The following is a 14,839-nucleotide window of genomic DNA, read 5'->3' as shown; positions in this document are numbered from 1 at the left end:
TGAAAGTAAAAAAGGGTGTACCTCAGGGATCAGTTCTAGGACTTTTCCTCATATACATAAACAAATTTTGCAAACTTAAACTAAATGGAAACTTAATATCTTTTGCCAACGATACAGTACTGTATGTAGAAGAAATGAAAATAGGAAATTTATTTTAAAAAGTACAAGAAGACATTTTCAAAATAAATAGTTTGGCTAAGTAAAAACAAACTGCACACACAGATAAATATTCATAAAAACTAAATATATTTGCTTATAGACAAGGAACATAAATAATCTTGATAATATACATATAAAAATTCATAACCATTCTCCTAGTCAAAGCATATCACACTAACTGCCAAAAAATAAACAGAGTTTTCAACTATAACTATCTCGGCATAATAATACAAGACGACCTCAAATAGAATTTGAACTGTGAAAAAACAACTAAAAAAAAATCAACTTTTACAGCAGTATTATATAGACTTAAAAATACAATAGATGAAGATTTTTTTCAAAGATATATTTTATGGATATACTCAATTTTAACATATGAAATCTGTGCTTGGGGAGGTGTATACTATACTAATATAAATAAATTAGATTATACAGTATATACATTTATAATAAAATCAGATTTGCAATAAAAACTAATCCCTCTAACCAAAACAAAACTGAGCGCCATGCATTATCCATAAGACAAAACTATGTATACAGAATAATAAAATTTGTTATAGCAAATGAAGAATGGTTAATAAAAAATCAAAACAGATCAACTAGACTAAGTATTGAATATCAAGTGCCAAAAACGAATAAAACTATTCAAAAAAAGTTTTAGTTTCACTGCTCCAAAAATATTAAATCAATATCACAAGCTACTAATCATACTAATAAGAGATTAAATTATAATATTTTTGATTTCGCGAAGAGTATTGTTTTTGAAACACTAATAAAAAAAATATATATTTGCATTGAAAAAGAATTTTTCCACTTTTACAATACATGTGTTTAATTTTTGTGCAGAGATATTTATCAAAAATATGTATATTTTAAACAATTTGCATGCTCACTAATCAAAATTCTAACAGATAATACTAAGAACAGGATATAATTATTTTAATTTGCAATTTTTACGACATTTTTTATGACATATTATAAAAATTTAATTATCATGCGTGTACACGTGTATAAATGATTACTGTTTATGATAATAGAATGATAATGAAGGTTGCTTTGAAAAATAGAAATTTAATATTATAAATTATTTTCGAACTTCTGGAAGGACAAACAGTCCCTTGAGGATCACAAAGTGGTTGTATATGTATGTTTATCTTTGTTTCTTTTTATGCATTTTTGTCCTGTAATCTGTCTTTCTTTTGTATTTTGTAACTTGTTCTGTCCAATTAAGAAAAAACTAATATTTTCAGTAAATTATAATAAAAAAATGTACACTAAAGTTAAGATAAAAAAATAGAAAAAATGTGAGTTAAACTAAATATGGTAATATGCTGTGAAACACATCCTGACACAAAAATCTTCATGTTCAGTCTTGGATCTTGTCAAACGTCACCCAATATGAGTCACCAAGTTTTTGTCACCGGTGATAGCTGAAATCACACATGTTAAACGTAGTGACTACATGTGACTCACTCATATAGAGAACCTCACATTAGTTACACAGACACACAAGAGCATGCAATCAACTGTAGCCAGCAATCCAAGTGATAGACATGTTGATCCTCAGACTGGGATTGTGGACACTAAAATGCTACTGATAGTGGGGATGGGAGTCAGGCTCCCTTGAGCGATAGAGTATATTTGCCCGCTGATCTCGATGGACTGGTCAGGCCACTATTACCTCTAATTGCGTGTCAATTTGTGCCTGGTCCTGCGCATGGCTACAACCTGAAGTCTAGAGTAGATGGACGAGTTTTGCCACATAGTTAACATATGTACATATATATATATATACACACATATATATATTATATATAAATTTTTTGTTCACATGCATATTATACAAGTATTTAGCCAGTAAATGCATTACAAAATATTTGTGCATGATGAAAAGCCAGTAAACAATGGTAAAGTGATATGTGCTGGCAAGGGTTGTCACAGACAAGCTGTGAAGGGTCACATTTCACAAGTTAAATGAAATGTTGTGTCCTAGATAAATTCATGTCTCTGTAAAATGTATATAGGTGGGCATGGTCTAGCCATCACTGAGAAAATAAAAAGGACTGAGAAAATTATTAGACAAAATTTCTTATCAGATAAAATTTTTAATATTATATGAAATATAATATTAATATAAAAATATTATATAATATATGAAATATAATATGCTTATAATGAAACAAAATACACATTTTATATAAAGTGGTAAAATGTATTAAACTACTCCATTTAACGACATTCAACTTTGTTTATTTGCAATTTGTAATTTTTGCAGCCCTACAGTCATTTTGTGCTCACAACGATTCATTCAGATGAGACCTAGTAAAGCCAATTAGAAATGAGAATTAGAACCCAGTCTTTGGTGGCATCGAAGCCAGGGGTGCTGCGGGTGCTCGAGCAACCATAGTAATTTGTGACAGGTCTCAGCACCCCGAGAATTTATTCAGCAATTGAAATTTTATAAATATATTGCTCAAGATGAGCACACACACAGACTCGAAAGACTTCAGATGCCTCTGCCAGTCCTGTTGAACTGAACATGTTCATATATACAGAAATGCCAACATTAGCTTAAAGCTTGTCAGTAGTGATGAATGTTCAGCTTTGCCATGTGGGGGGCGGGGTACCCACCACCTAGGACAGCATAATCATAGTAGAATAAAAAAAAAAAAGTTCCACAAGCTCGACCACGCAAATGAAGCAGATCTCAATCATAATTAAAATTCCAAAAAAGTTGTGGACAAAATGTTAAATCTGACAAATATACGAGATGAATATTTATGACTTATGCCATAATTATCATAATGTAATTTATGTTATGAAAACACCATATTCATGACTTTAGTGAATATTACAAATTCAAACAAGTATTGTTGAAAAAAAGAGACAAATGTATAAAAAAAAAAAATCGAAAAAAAAATTACATGAATGTCTTGTAATACAGGACACAAGTGATCCATCAAATTGTTTCCAACAGGTTGAGAAGCACTGTTCAATAGCATTAAAGAAGTATGAAGTGTTTTACAATATTTGCCCGTCAATGTTATAGCTAACAAGACCTTGAAAAAAATTACAGAACAGTTTGTTTTGTAATTAAGAAGCTACCATTTCTATAAAATCTAGTTAAAAATTCACAAATATATACAGAAATAACCTTAGAAATGAGGATTTATTGCAACATCATAATAAAAAAAATACATACCCACTGCATTCACTGTTGTCACATACATATAGATCTCCCAATTGTCCACAGTAAGAACAATACAACTAAAAAAAATGTATCAATATGTTTAAGATTTCACGCTTTCCCAAAATAACTAATAGAAAACATTTATATGATATATTCAGTTAATTCTTACAGCGGCAATGATGAGACATCTGTTTTATTTCAGCAACCACAAAATATCTTGGCCCCTTAAAACCCTTTGGCAATCCCAAGCCCAGCTACTCAGTTCAGATTGTTTTTAAAGTCAAGGATCTTTTCCAACCTCCCTCCAATCTGTTGTTCAACTGCCAGTAGGCAGAGTCAGCTTTAATTCTAAGTCTGTAACAGAAAAAAAGACTATGCTTTTCATTTTCGTGTGCGGTAGCATACCATTAATCATACAGCATAAATAATAGGAAAATGATAGTTTTCCCCCTACTTATTTTCTTTTATTATCATTTTTGTTGTTGGAGGGGGCAAAGAATTTAGCCACTCACGCAATTGAAAAAAATACTCTTGAAAAAATAGGTGACAATTTCCAGAAGGTTCAGTGATTTTCACTGTGACAGTTATAATGCGGATCAAGAAAACTTTAAAAGCCACTTAAAGAGTTAACATTGGAGAAATTTTTCATTTCTCAAGCAAAGACAGCTAACACAAATTGGTATCATTTGGTTTTTGAAGGTGTTAGACATTATTTACATCCTTATGCATGTAAAACCATTGTTGTGTAAATAGTAATCATTACAGAATAGTTGAATTTTCATTTTAAACACAAAGGCTTCGTGTATCTTCAATGCAGTTTTGAAACATTGTATAATACAATTAAAAAAGAAACATCTGTCCAGAATATCATGAAGAATTTTTGCCACGCATCAACTAATTTTAACACATCACAATTTAGGGGCTGAGCTCTCTGTCTAACATTGTCTGACTGGAATTTAAAACTTATTTTTTAGTTGCAGAAAGTTGCAGTGTGGAATAATTTGTCACATTTTTAAAACGCTGATGAGATGGGAGAAAAACAAGAAGGGTGATAAAGTTGCAATATCGCAACAGCAATGCACCTAAAAGGAATGATAAAAACACTTACCATTACAGCTGAAAATCGCCTGCATAACAAGTGTTAAAATTAAGATTTTGCTTAAACCTCACTGTTCTCATTGCCTATAGATAATGAGTGTTATAACCTGCTCAACTACTTTCAGATGATTTGCGATACAAAGGGAAATTGATTTTTTCTCACCCCTAGGCCGAGATTACACTATAAAAGTTTTATAAAAATTATTTTATAAAACCGGAAAAATTCAAAGAACAAGTTTATCGGTTACATTCGAGCAAATGCAACTGATCAACTTATTGGTTGCATTTGTCAAAACTTTTATAGTGCAATCCCGGCCTAACAGAAAGACTTAATCCTGGTTGTTTGAGCAGCCAAGAGTTAATAAAATATTTGCATTGCTTTGAATAGGTGTACCTGTATCTCATATACAGGGCGAGTTTTAACTAATCTGCCAAATGAACGTTGATGATAGACAAACCCAAGTGAAGCATGAAACACAATAGCAACACACTCTGTTCTATCTCTAACCATTTTCAAGTTATGGTCAATACAAAGAAAATGCGGCCAAGTCTAACAAAACCTAAATTTACAAGGTTTCTGAAAGACCTACACACACACTAAGTACATGTTTGAAAAGAGAAAAAACCAGATAAAGCGACACCAACTCCATCAGGATATCTAGATTTTAGAGTTACAAAGGCTAAGAGAGGTAAAGTGCAAAATTGAATTGCGCAGCCTTACAGCCTTGACCTGTCCATTCTACCAGCTTTCAAAAGAGCCTGTAATAAACAATATCGGTGTAATAGTTGTTTGCAATACATCATTGAAATTGGTATGTTAAAGTAATCATTCTAATAAATTTTGGAGAAAATTCAATTTTGCACTTTGCCAATCTCTCAGCACTTATAGCTCACCATTAAATCAAGATATCCTGATAGAGATGCTGCCACCTTATAGAATTTCTTCTGCTATATCAAATTGTCACCAAAATCTTTAGGACAATTCTGAATGTTTGTCGGATGTCTACATTAATGAACAGCAATTACAGTGATGTATTGCGAACAAAAAGCCAAATTTCTCCTGAACTAGAACACCAATACGGTTTACTGTAGGTTCTTTCGAAAGCTGGTGGAATGGACACGTTTTTGAATCGATTGTAGCTAGAAGGGTGTTTGACAAATTGGTGATTACAGATTTGGTGACAGTTCTATTTTGCACTTCGTCCATCTCTCAACACTTGTAGTTCACCATCAAACCTAGATAATGGGAGTGATCTTTAGCCACATTCACCAAATACTAAGCCAGATATCCAAGAATTGTTCAAGGGCTGACAAACTTCACCTCATTAAGAGTAAAAGGTACATAAGTCTTATTTAAATTGTACTGCAGTGAAACATCTTGAACAGATACCCATGGAACTAAACATTTTGTTGACTAATAGGCAGTGAAATACAATGGGACTTGAAAAAGTGTCTGCTAATAGAGAACGAGCCTTTTGTTGCTTAAAAAGTGTGTCACAGCTTCTAAGGGAATCACCAACCTTTGTCAGGGCATTGCGGTGAGCTGGAGATACCAATTTGTGTGCCTATTTATGCTTTGAAGTGGTTTTGAATTAAGAATATCTACTGAACTATTCTGGGAAGCTATAGATGAATCATGAATTATCTGCAAGGGAGGCGTGGGTGACCAAAGTTTGAGAACCACTACCATAGTGTTAAAGAAAACCCAGTTTTACATTTGTCTTGTCATTAATGATGCTGTTTCAAGTGCCGAGGATATAGTCAGAAATTCTTTTTGGGTGGAAGAGGAGGGGGGAGGGCTGAACTGGTATTTTAAGGAGGATCAAAACTGATAGTACAGTAAACTTAATCATGTGATTTTCTCATATTTCTGGGGGGCGGGGACAGTCCTTCTAAATCTCGCCCCACATAATTTACTTGTCTTTGGGTTGGAAAACACTGATTTAGATAACCAAAGCACATATTTAGCTTCGGACTGAAGAAATCAGGTAGATCCCGGGGTCTCCTAAGCTTAAGCCATATCAGCCCTTCTCGATGGGATCATCTTTAACAAAGCAGCATGAGGTTTTACACCTGGGTGACAGGTAAGCTCCAGTCATCACTGCATTGAGTGTTTACAACAGGAAGAATACTCAAGAATATGGCCCCCAGACTAGGTTCTTCATGGGGGCCCTTCAATAGTGAATTTATAGTATCAAAAACAAGAAATGATGGTAATTGTCCCAGGCCCTGTCAGCCCCACCTTTGTGGTGGCCATTCTGAGAAACTCGCACAGGATGGAAAGGCGTTTGATAAGTAATATTAAGAAATAATGGAACAGAGCACTGAACTTGCACTTGTTTCAAACTGTTACACAACTGGCAAGCAGCAAAAAATATCTATACTTTGAAGCAATCACTTTGGGCAATGCAAAGATATCCTAGAACCATCTATCAAATAGTGAGCATGTTTTTATTGCACTGCAAAAAAGTGTCAAAGATGACTATGATCAAAACCCTTGCAATGATATTTTTTATTTTTAACAACACAGACACCATACATACCAAGAATTACAAAATGCAAATGAAAGACAACAAAACAATACATGATAAATATAAATATATGAACAACATATAAAACAATATAAACAATATACACTATGCAGCTCTTGGGGACCCACTGGGTCTGTCCTAGAGTGTATAAAAAATTTCTGTATACAATGAACAACACACCTCCAAAGCAGAATGCGCCAAAATCTGCGATGTATATTGCAGAACAATTAGCGCTACTGCAGAACAATTTGGAAGAATTTTAAGAAAAAAGTATAAAAAACACTATTACATGTATAGGGACTTTTACCGCAGAACATTTGCAGTCAGCTGAGGGATAGTTGCAGAACACTGCTAAACATTCTGCTTTGGGGCAACACACGCTCGATTCATTTTATTTTTTTTTAACGGTATTTCAAATTTTGCCTTGGTTACCTATTTATATTTTCAATAAACGTTTCAAAATTCGTTATAGAATTTGAAAATATTAAAACTTCTTGAGATGTTTATTATAAGGTCTGATAATTTTTTTCAGAATTTGTTACAAATGGTTGGTCTTAGGTAATTCATACTTTTTAGAACAAGTTTTTGAAGGCATTTGTTTTTGGAGTTGAATAAAAGAAATTGTATCTATATTTGAGATTTTTGTAAGAAATAAATTACTGTGTGTGTTTTTGGAGATGAAAATTACCATTTTATACACATAAATTTGCCTTAGGTCCAATATTAAAATTTATGATTTAAGTAAATTTGTGTTATAAATGTTCTTATGTTTTATATAATTATAGATGTTAATTATGTTCTTACTGCTATCCTGGTAGGCACCTCCCCACACTGTAATAGTGTAAGTTACTCTTGATTGGATCCAAGCATGGAAAACTGTTCTAAGGAGTTCCAGATTTATAATGTTTCTTATAATCTACATATATAAAGCTGCAATTTGTTTCCTTATTACAGATATTGTTAAAATAGCTACTCCATTTCAGATCATCTTGTATAACTGTACCTATAAATAGGTATATTCTCTTACTCTATGTGACTGCAAGAACAGCATTGAGAGGGGTATCTACAAATGTTCAATCTTAGTGATATTGGTGTTTCTAGTTTTATATCTCTAATTTGTAGACATACACATAAATTTTGTTTTTTCAACATTTGGAATTTATTTATTTTTTGCCAGCCATGTGTTAATCTGTCTAAGGTCACCTTGAACTTCAGTTACCAAATGAGAAATATTTCTATCTTCAACATTCAATATATAAATACAGTGTCATCCACAAAAGATACTATTCTACCATGCAATTTTGAAAGGCATAATTCATTTATATAAATCAGAAAGAGTGGGGCCGAATACTATTCCCTGATGTCAGAAGGCGGCTCGTAATGAAGGTGCGAAGGCACCCGCTCCCTCAAGAGAATTTCTACGCATCAGTATGATATGCCCGAAGTTATCTGAATGTTAATTTAATTTCTTAAAACTGTTATACACTGTGGGTTTTATTACTGTTTGATTGAAAAAAATATTCTGAAGCAAAATGGCTTTCATTTGCAGAAAAATTATCTAGAAGTTATAGCAGAGATTCAACTAAACTACAAGTTCAGTTCTCATTATTGGCACTCAAGGAGAAGCGTCTCTCGATATAGCTCTGTAAGTAAGGATGTAGCAGTGGAGAGGGAAAGAAATCCCACACTGTTTGTTATGTCTTCTTGGGCACGTTAGAGCCCATGCCTAATGATGATAAATAGTAATAAATTCCCCATATCCTTGAGAAAAATTGATCACCAAACAAAAATGAATTTTTTTCCCTAAGTTATGCATGCAGTTAAATAATTTATCAAGCGTAATTGACTGCATATTTTCACTGATAGCTGGTAGCACATTTTAGAAAATGTGCTAAAAAAATTTACTCAAAAAGGAAATTTTCCTTGAGATGATCAAAAAGTAACAAAAAAACGTAAAAACAAACAATTTAGTTTGCACAGAAAGACAGGATTTTTATTAAATAACAAAAATTTGTTGTCAGAATAGTTACATTCCTTGCCGCAGATTGTGTTTAAGTTACAAATATCTTTGTAGCATCATCTTTTGACAACTGCTGCAACTATTTATGCAATGAAATTTTTAATTAATGAAAAAATCCATGCCTTTTTGCGAGGATGTCACCTTCCACATTAGGATATCACCCGCGAATACAATAAATGCTGTACACACAAATATGTCAGTTTTAGAGTAATATTTTTCAAGGCTTTGTTTCTGCAGTCTGTTATATCCGAATTATTTTCTTTGGTTAGTCTTCTATGGCTGGTTTAGACATTCTATCCCACCCGATGCAGATTTCATAATAGTAATATAGAAATTCTCAATTTCAGTTCTTTTTAAATATTCATTCAAGGGGTAGTTTCGTTTTTACCATATGGAAAATGTATTTGTGAGAATTTAAGTAAAACTTGATTTAAAAACATTTTCATATGCAAAACAAATTTAACATAATATGCAATAAACATGCTGAATTACATTTATTTTTTCACAGTTGCTGATCATCATTTTGATCATTTTTGTCGCACCACTGCCATTTTCTACACAAAAGGGCTAATTAGACTGGAAGCTACAGTTTATTGCCGATTCCGAACAAACTGCAACCTTTTTATACTCATCAAGAGATAAGTGTGCTAACCTCTCAGCGTGGGACTCCCTGTGGTAGCAATCGTTTTCTGTAGTCAATATCACCGTTTCTGTTGTACACGTGTCAGGAAAGTTTCTGACGAGGGCGAAGCAGGTATCGAACTTGTGACACTTTTAAACATCTTTTGGTACTTCAGGTGAGTATCTTATAGATCTGGGCTACCGCACCTTTTCACAGTTGCAAAGTATACATTGTGTGTCATTTGCAGTGAAATGTGATTGTCTTCAAAATATAGAACACATACCACCACTTCATTCCAAAGCACAAAAATTCCAATTACGAATAAATGGCCAAATATGTCCGACCCATCAAACTTTTGTCTTGTTTTTTGTCCCATGCCTAAAAACATTCATCCACCACTGGGTTAAGCCAACACCTTCTATAGCAGAAAGCCTTTGTGCAAAGCTCATGACATCACTGAAGTCGTCCATTTCACCTATAGCTTTTGGATATACTGCAAAAAAATTAAAGATTTCGCATATGTCGGACTGCTATATCCGATGGCTACAGTTGAATTAGACAACTTCAGTGACGTCACAGCTTCACACTGAAGCTTTCTGCTATAGAAAGTGTTGGTTAAGCCTATTTTGTTTTGTTTGTTACAATTTATAATTCCTTTGAATGCATTGTTTTTGTGTTTTCTCTCGATGAGCACTTATTTTGCAAAGATTTATGAACCATCTTGCAAACAATCTCTACTAGCTTTTTTCATTCTCTACACATACATGCACTATACAATTCACGCACAAACTTATCTTTTCCCTTTACATACCACCCCTGGGGATTTTTAAGTCACTAGACAAGCTGCAAGGGGCGGGAAGCCACGAAAACGGTTTTTTATTTTATATCCACAATGTTTTGAGCAAAGTATTTTATAACTGAGGTGATATAGTGCTTATAAGATATATAAGAAAATGGGACAAAAAGTCATAAAACACAAAACCTATGTTATATCCACAGTGTATATTATATCCTGGATGTCATAAGTGTGCTCGACTTGTATATCAAACGCTGACGAACAGACTGCACGCATTACAGGGAAATCCGAGACATGCCCAGAACCTTCCAGAATGCTGTTCAGAATTTCATGCACCAGAAATGCGAGACCCACATCACAGCTCGTAGACGATACGTTGAACAACTTTTTTGATCTGTGTTATTTGTTGAAATGTGTGTATATTCACTTACGTGGATTTTTGTGGCTACTGTATAGGAAAGCATTTCTGACACCGCATTGCTATGTCATTCCGAATTGTCTGGGTGTGCCCTACACTTCCTAGAAGTTCTTAAACCTGGTTACACTGAAGCCCCGTTCACATGTGCAAATATTGTGGTAGCATTGAGAGTTCTAGCACCCACTTGATGACTTTTCAATATCATAATATCGGAAAGTGATCAGTTATTTTAGTATTATATACAATAAGTTTTTGATATGTATTCATTTTTGTTCTACAATAAACTTGATCTATACAAGTGCAGAGGGCGGCTCGTGAAGGAAGCGCGTAGGTGTGCACCCCCTGAAAATTATGCCATTAATTTAATTCCTTAAAATGGATTTGATACCAACTTAATACCATTGAATTTCTTTATTTTTAAAATGAATTTAATAAATCAAAAAAAAAATTTTGGAAGAATTGACAAAAAAATATGGGTCATATGGTTAAGGTTCGGCAGTGCTTTCCATGGAGAGAGCTCTATTCTTCTTTCCTCTTTGGCAGCTTTCCATTGCGCGCCATATGAGATACCCTTTGGTAGTATAAAAACCAGAGGAGGGAGAAAGGGGGATGGCTAGTACAGGCTATTATGCTCATTTTGGGCGTGCAAAAAAAGCACAGTGGATACTAATGTTGCCATCTACTTTCTTTTAAATCTGTTGTATCTTCTAAGTTAGAATATATTTGAATAAAAAATATATATATTTTATAACTTCATCATATAAATTTATACAACTTTTAAATTAGTGTATAATATTCAGGCATCTGTTTAGACATTTTTGTAGAGTAAAGTTTTAAAAAAAAATTCCCTTACTTTTATGAAAACGATCATTAATTTTGTGAAAAATAAGTATTTTTGAGGGTAGCAAAGTAATCTAGTTTAATATACACAAAAGAAATGAAATTCCAAATTTATGGTTTCATTAATTGTTATTTTGTTAAGGTCCAGAATTTTATGAAGGGTCAATTTTTCAGATCCAGATTTTGTACAGGGTCTGTTTTTTAGATCCGGAATTTTATGAAGAGTCTGGAAAATGGGCTCAAATTTTGGCTGGGAGCAGACCCCTGAAATTTGAAAAAGAGTACGAATTTTCACAATTTGCAAAAAACCATTGCCGATGCCAATTGCTAAACTTAAATGATGATATTCAACGTTGTCAAGACATCACTTAAGCTCACTGTGCAAACTATTTATGTAAATGTTGCGTTGATATAGAGCATTATAATTTTTGTACTGTGTAGGTATACAGATAATGTGAAAAATTATTTGATGAACAAAAATGAAAGTTTTCAATGCAGTGCAATACTTTACTAATTGTAAATAGTGCATGTACTCAGGGCCGGAACTAGAGGGGGCAGAGAGGGTGATTGTCCTGGGAAGAAAAATTTGGGGGGGGGGGCAAGTTTTAGAGGGAAACAAGAACACCATTATATAAAATTATTGAACTTTAAAAATTGGTGGGATGGCAAAAGTCCTAGTTACGACCCTGCATGTACTTGACTAAGTATCACCGATAGATGGTGGTATATTTTTGGAAATCTGCACCCCCCACAAAATATCCGACCACAAGCCGCCACTGACAAGTGCCCCATCTCTAGATTTTCTGATAATTTTATTTGTTAATGGGTTTAATCCATTTATGCACATTGTATCTTTGTGGTAATTGAAATCAGTATTATCAGCAAGAATATTTATATTAGTCTTTATTGGTTAACATGTTACTTTTTATGAGAAAGATATTCAATTCTGAGTTGAACTCACTTATAGCATACAGATGTGATCTATAGATCAACAAGATATCTATATATAATTTTAAGTTGACCCTTATATTTTAAGTTAACCTAGCCGTTTTGAATTTCACCAATTTTTTTGACAGCACCAAGTTCATGTCTGACAACCATAATAACACTTTCAGAACTATTGTAATCTCTGAATTTAACAAAACAGTCATACTCAGCAAAGAAAATACCATTTATATCATATATTGATATTTCATCTTCCCGAGCCCACACATATCTCAGTGAGACAGATTACATCAATTTGTACTTGAGATTTTAAAAATGCCAGAAATTACATGTTTTTTTTCGAATGGTTTGAATATTTAAACTTAAAAATATAACATCATTACCATTGCATTTCTTTTTTGCTTTTTGGTCAAGAAATATTAATGTTACATATGGTACACGTTATTTTCAATGATATTTGTATAGTTATTTAATTTCAAACCGATAAACAAAAGTTGTATTTTCCCCCCACTTTTTGCCAATGCTATTCCTTGAGAGAGAGGGAGTTTTGTATGAGTATACATCTAGTCTTGTCATCAAAGATCATAAAAACAATGTCTGTGGACTTCATCTTGATGTCATGGGGAACTCCAAGAGTTCCTGTTACAACACTAGTGTTGTATATCACATTACTTCTATGCAACAGTCCTGCTCAGTTCAGTTCTTTCAGTTTTGGAGGGACACCCAAAGTGTGTGCGTGTGTATTATATATGTTAAAATTTATACCCAAAGCGAGAGAAAAAAACTTCCTGAAATTTTAAGTTATGTTACAAACCAAAGTATAGTGATATTGTCGAGTAGATGGCTCAACATTCCATTCAAGCCTCATCACCCAAATGCCCAGTGCACTTTTTTTCAACATTTTTGAGTTGGCCTCAGTAAAATTTGATTTTTAATAAATATAAATAACTTAAGTTATTTCCGGACACATTTTCTTTGTGAAATTAGTTGAAAGAAAAAAAAAGAGGCACCTTGTTCATAGATGCCAAAATCTAGAGCCAAGGCTGTTTGCGCCCTTCCCAATAAATTTTGTGAAGGGGCTGAGCTCCCTTTCCCCTCCTGTGTACGAGTCCTGTGTATACAGGACGACTGGCAACTTTCAGCCCCCTCCCAATGTTTTTTCATGTCTACACCTCTGACCTTATTTGATTCAAAGATCCCAACTGAAGTTGGCTGTATCAATGCCTGTATCAATTGTCTTATTGTATCTAGAAAAATACAGCAATGCCAGGATGCTCTATGCAGTGAGAGCTGATGAAGCAATACATGTTCAGTGGATAAGAAATGTATGTATATTTTCTGCACACACATTTGAAGGATTGAGAATCAAAGTGGTCAAAGTCATTGGAGTGCAATTTTTCATAAAACGTTCTTTCCTCCCCAAAAGTTCCCAAAAATAAGTTTTCCTTGACATGCATTCTTATAAGACACTTCAGTCTAATTTGTAGAAAAGATATTGAAATGTGAAAAGTTTGATGCGTGAATACAACTGTAGTGGATATAAATTATTGTTGGCGCTGTGCAATAAGGATTTTTTTAGGTATTTAAAAATAAAATTGAATTACAAAATTTAATGTGTGTAATCTTTTTTTTCCCCATTTCATTGCCTGCCTATATCAATAAGTACATTGAAACATAATAAAACTCACAAAAACTAACAGTAGCCTATAACTGTAGTTCTCAACCTTTGAAAGCCCACAGTCCAGTTGATTTCTTTTTCTTTATGAATGGCTAATGGAAATTAAATGGGAGAGGAAAATGATACAGGGAATCACTCGCAGCCCCACTTGACTTGTATTAGGACCAGGTATAGGATCACAGCCCGGCAGTTGAGAAACACAAACTTAAAGAGTTTGCAATCATGTAAGTGACCTAGACAGTGAGGGACCAGGCTAGTGAACAACCAGCATGACCAAGAAATTATGCAAGTACATGAATGACGAAAATAAATTTTATAGACAGGCATATTTACAGGGGCTAAAAGGGACTATAGCCCAGGGTGACAATTTGTGGAAAGGGTGATCAAGAAAATTGGACTAGAATGGGAGAAGGGTGGAAAAATTTGTCTAGCCAGCAGGCGGTAAAAAAATCTGCCTCTGCCTAGACAGCGTGGGACTAGGTCCATGACCTAAAGGGTTTACAAGCCTGTGAATGACTCAAAGCAAGGGGCCAGGTTGATGA

General features: G+C 33.7%; 1 protein-coding gene across 4 annotated transcripts in view; it reads right to left on the bottom strand.

The window, feature by feature from the left end:
- LOC149080246 (DNA (cytosine-5)-methyltransferase 3A-like) overlaps positions 1–14,839 on the bottom strand; it is a 187,917-nt gene that overhangs the window by 76,124 nt on the left and 96,954 nt on the right. For all 4 annotated transcript variants that reach the window (XM_089239331.1, XM_089239332.1, XM_089239334.1 and 1 more), the window contains one exon: positions 3,362–3,426. In XM_089239331.1, coding sequence (XP_089095457.1) covers positions 3,362–3,426 — 65 coding nt within the window. The remainder of the gene's footprint in view (positions 1–3,361; positions 3,427–14,839) is intronic.

The sequence above is a fragment of the Pholcus phalangioides genome, unplaced genomic scaffold (assembly GCF_987345545.1).
Source record: "Pholcus phalangioides strain wild (caught in Gottingen) unplaced genomic scaffold, Ppha-v1.0 ptg000011l_1, whole genome shotgun sequence".
In the NCBI taxonomy this organism is placed as follows: Eukaryota; Metazoa; Arthropoda; class Arachnida; order Araneae; family Pholcidae; genus Pholcus; species Pholcus phalangioides.
Note: the sequence above shows the minus strand (reverse complement) of the source record. Positions and strands in the feature narration are given on the sequence as shown.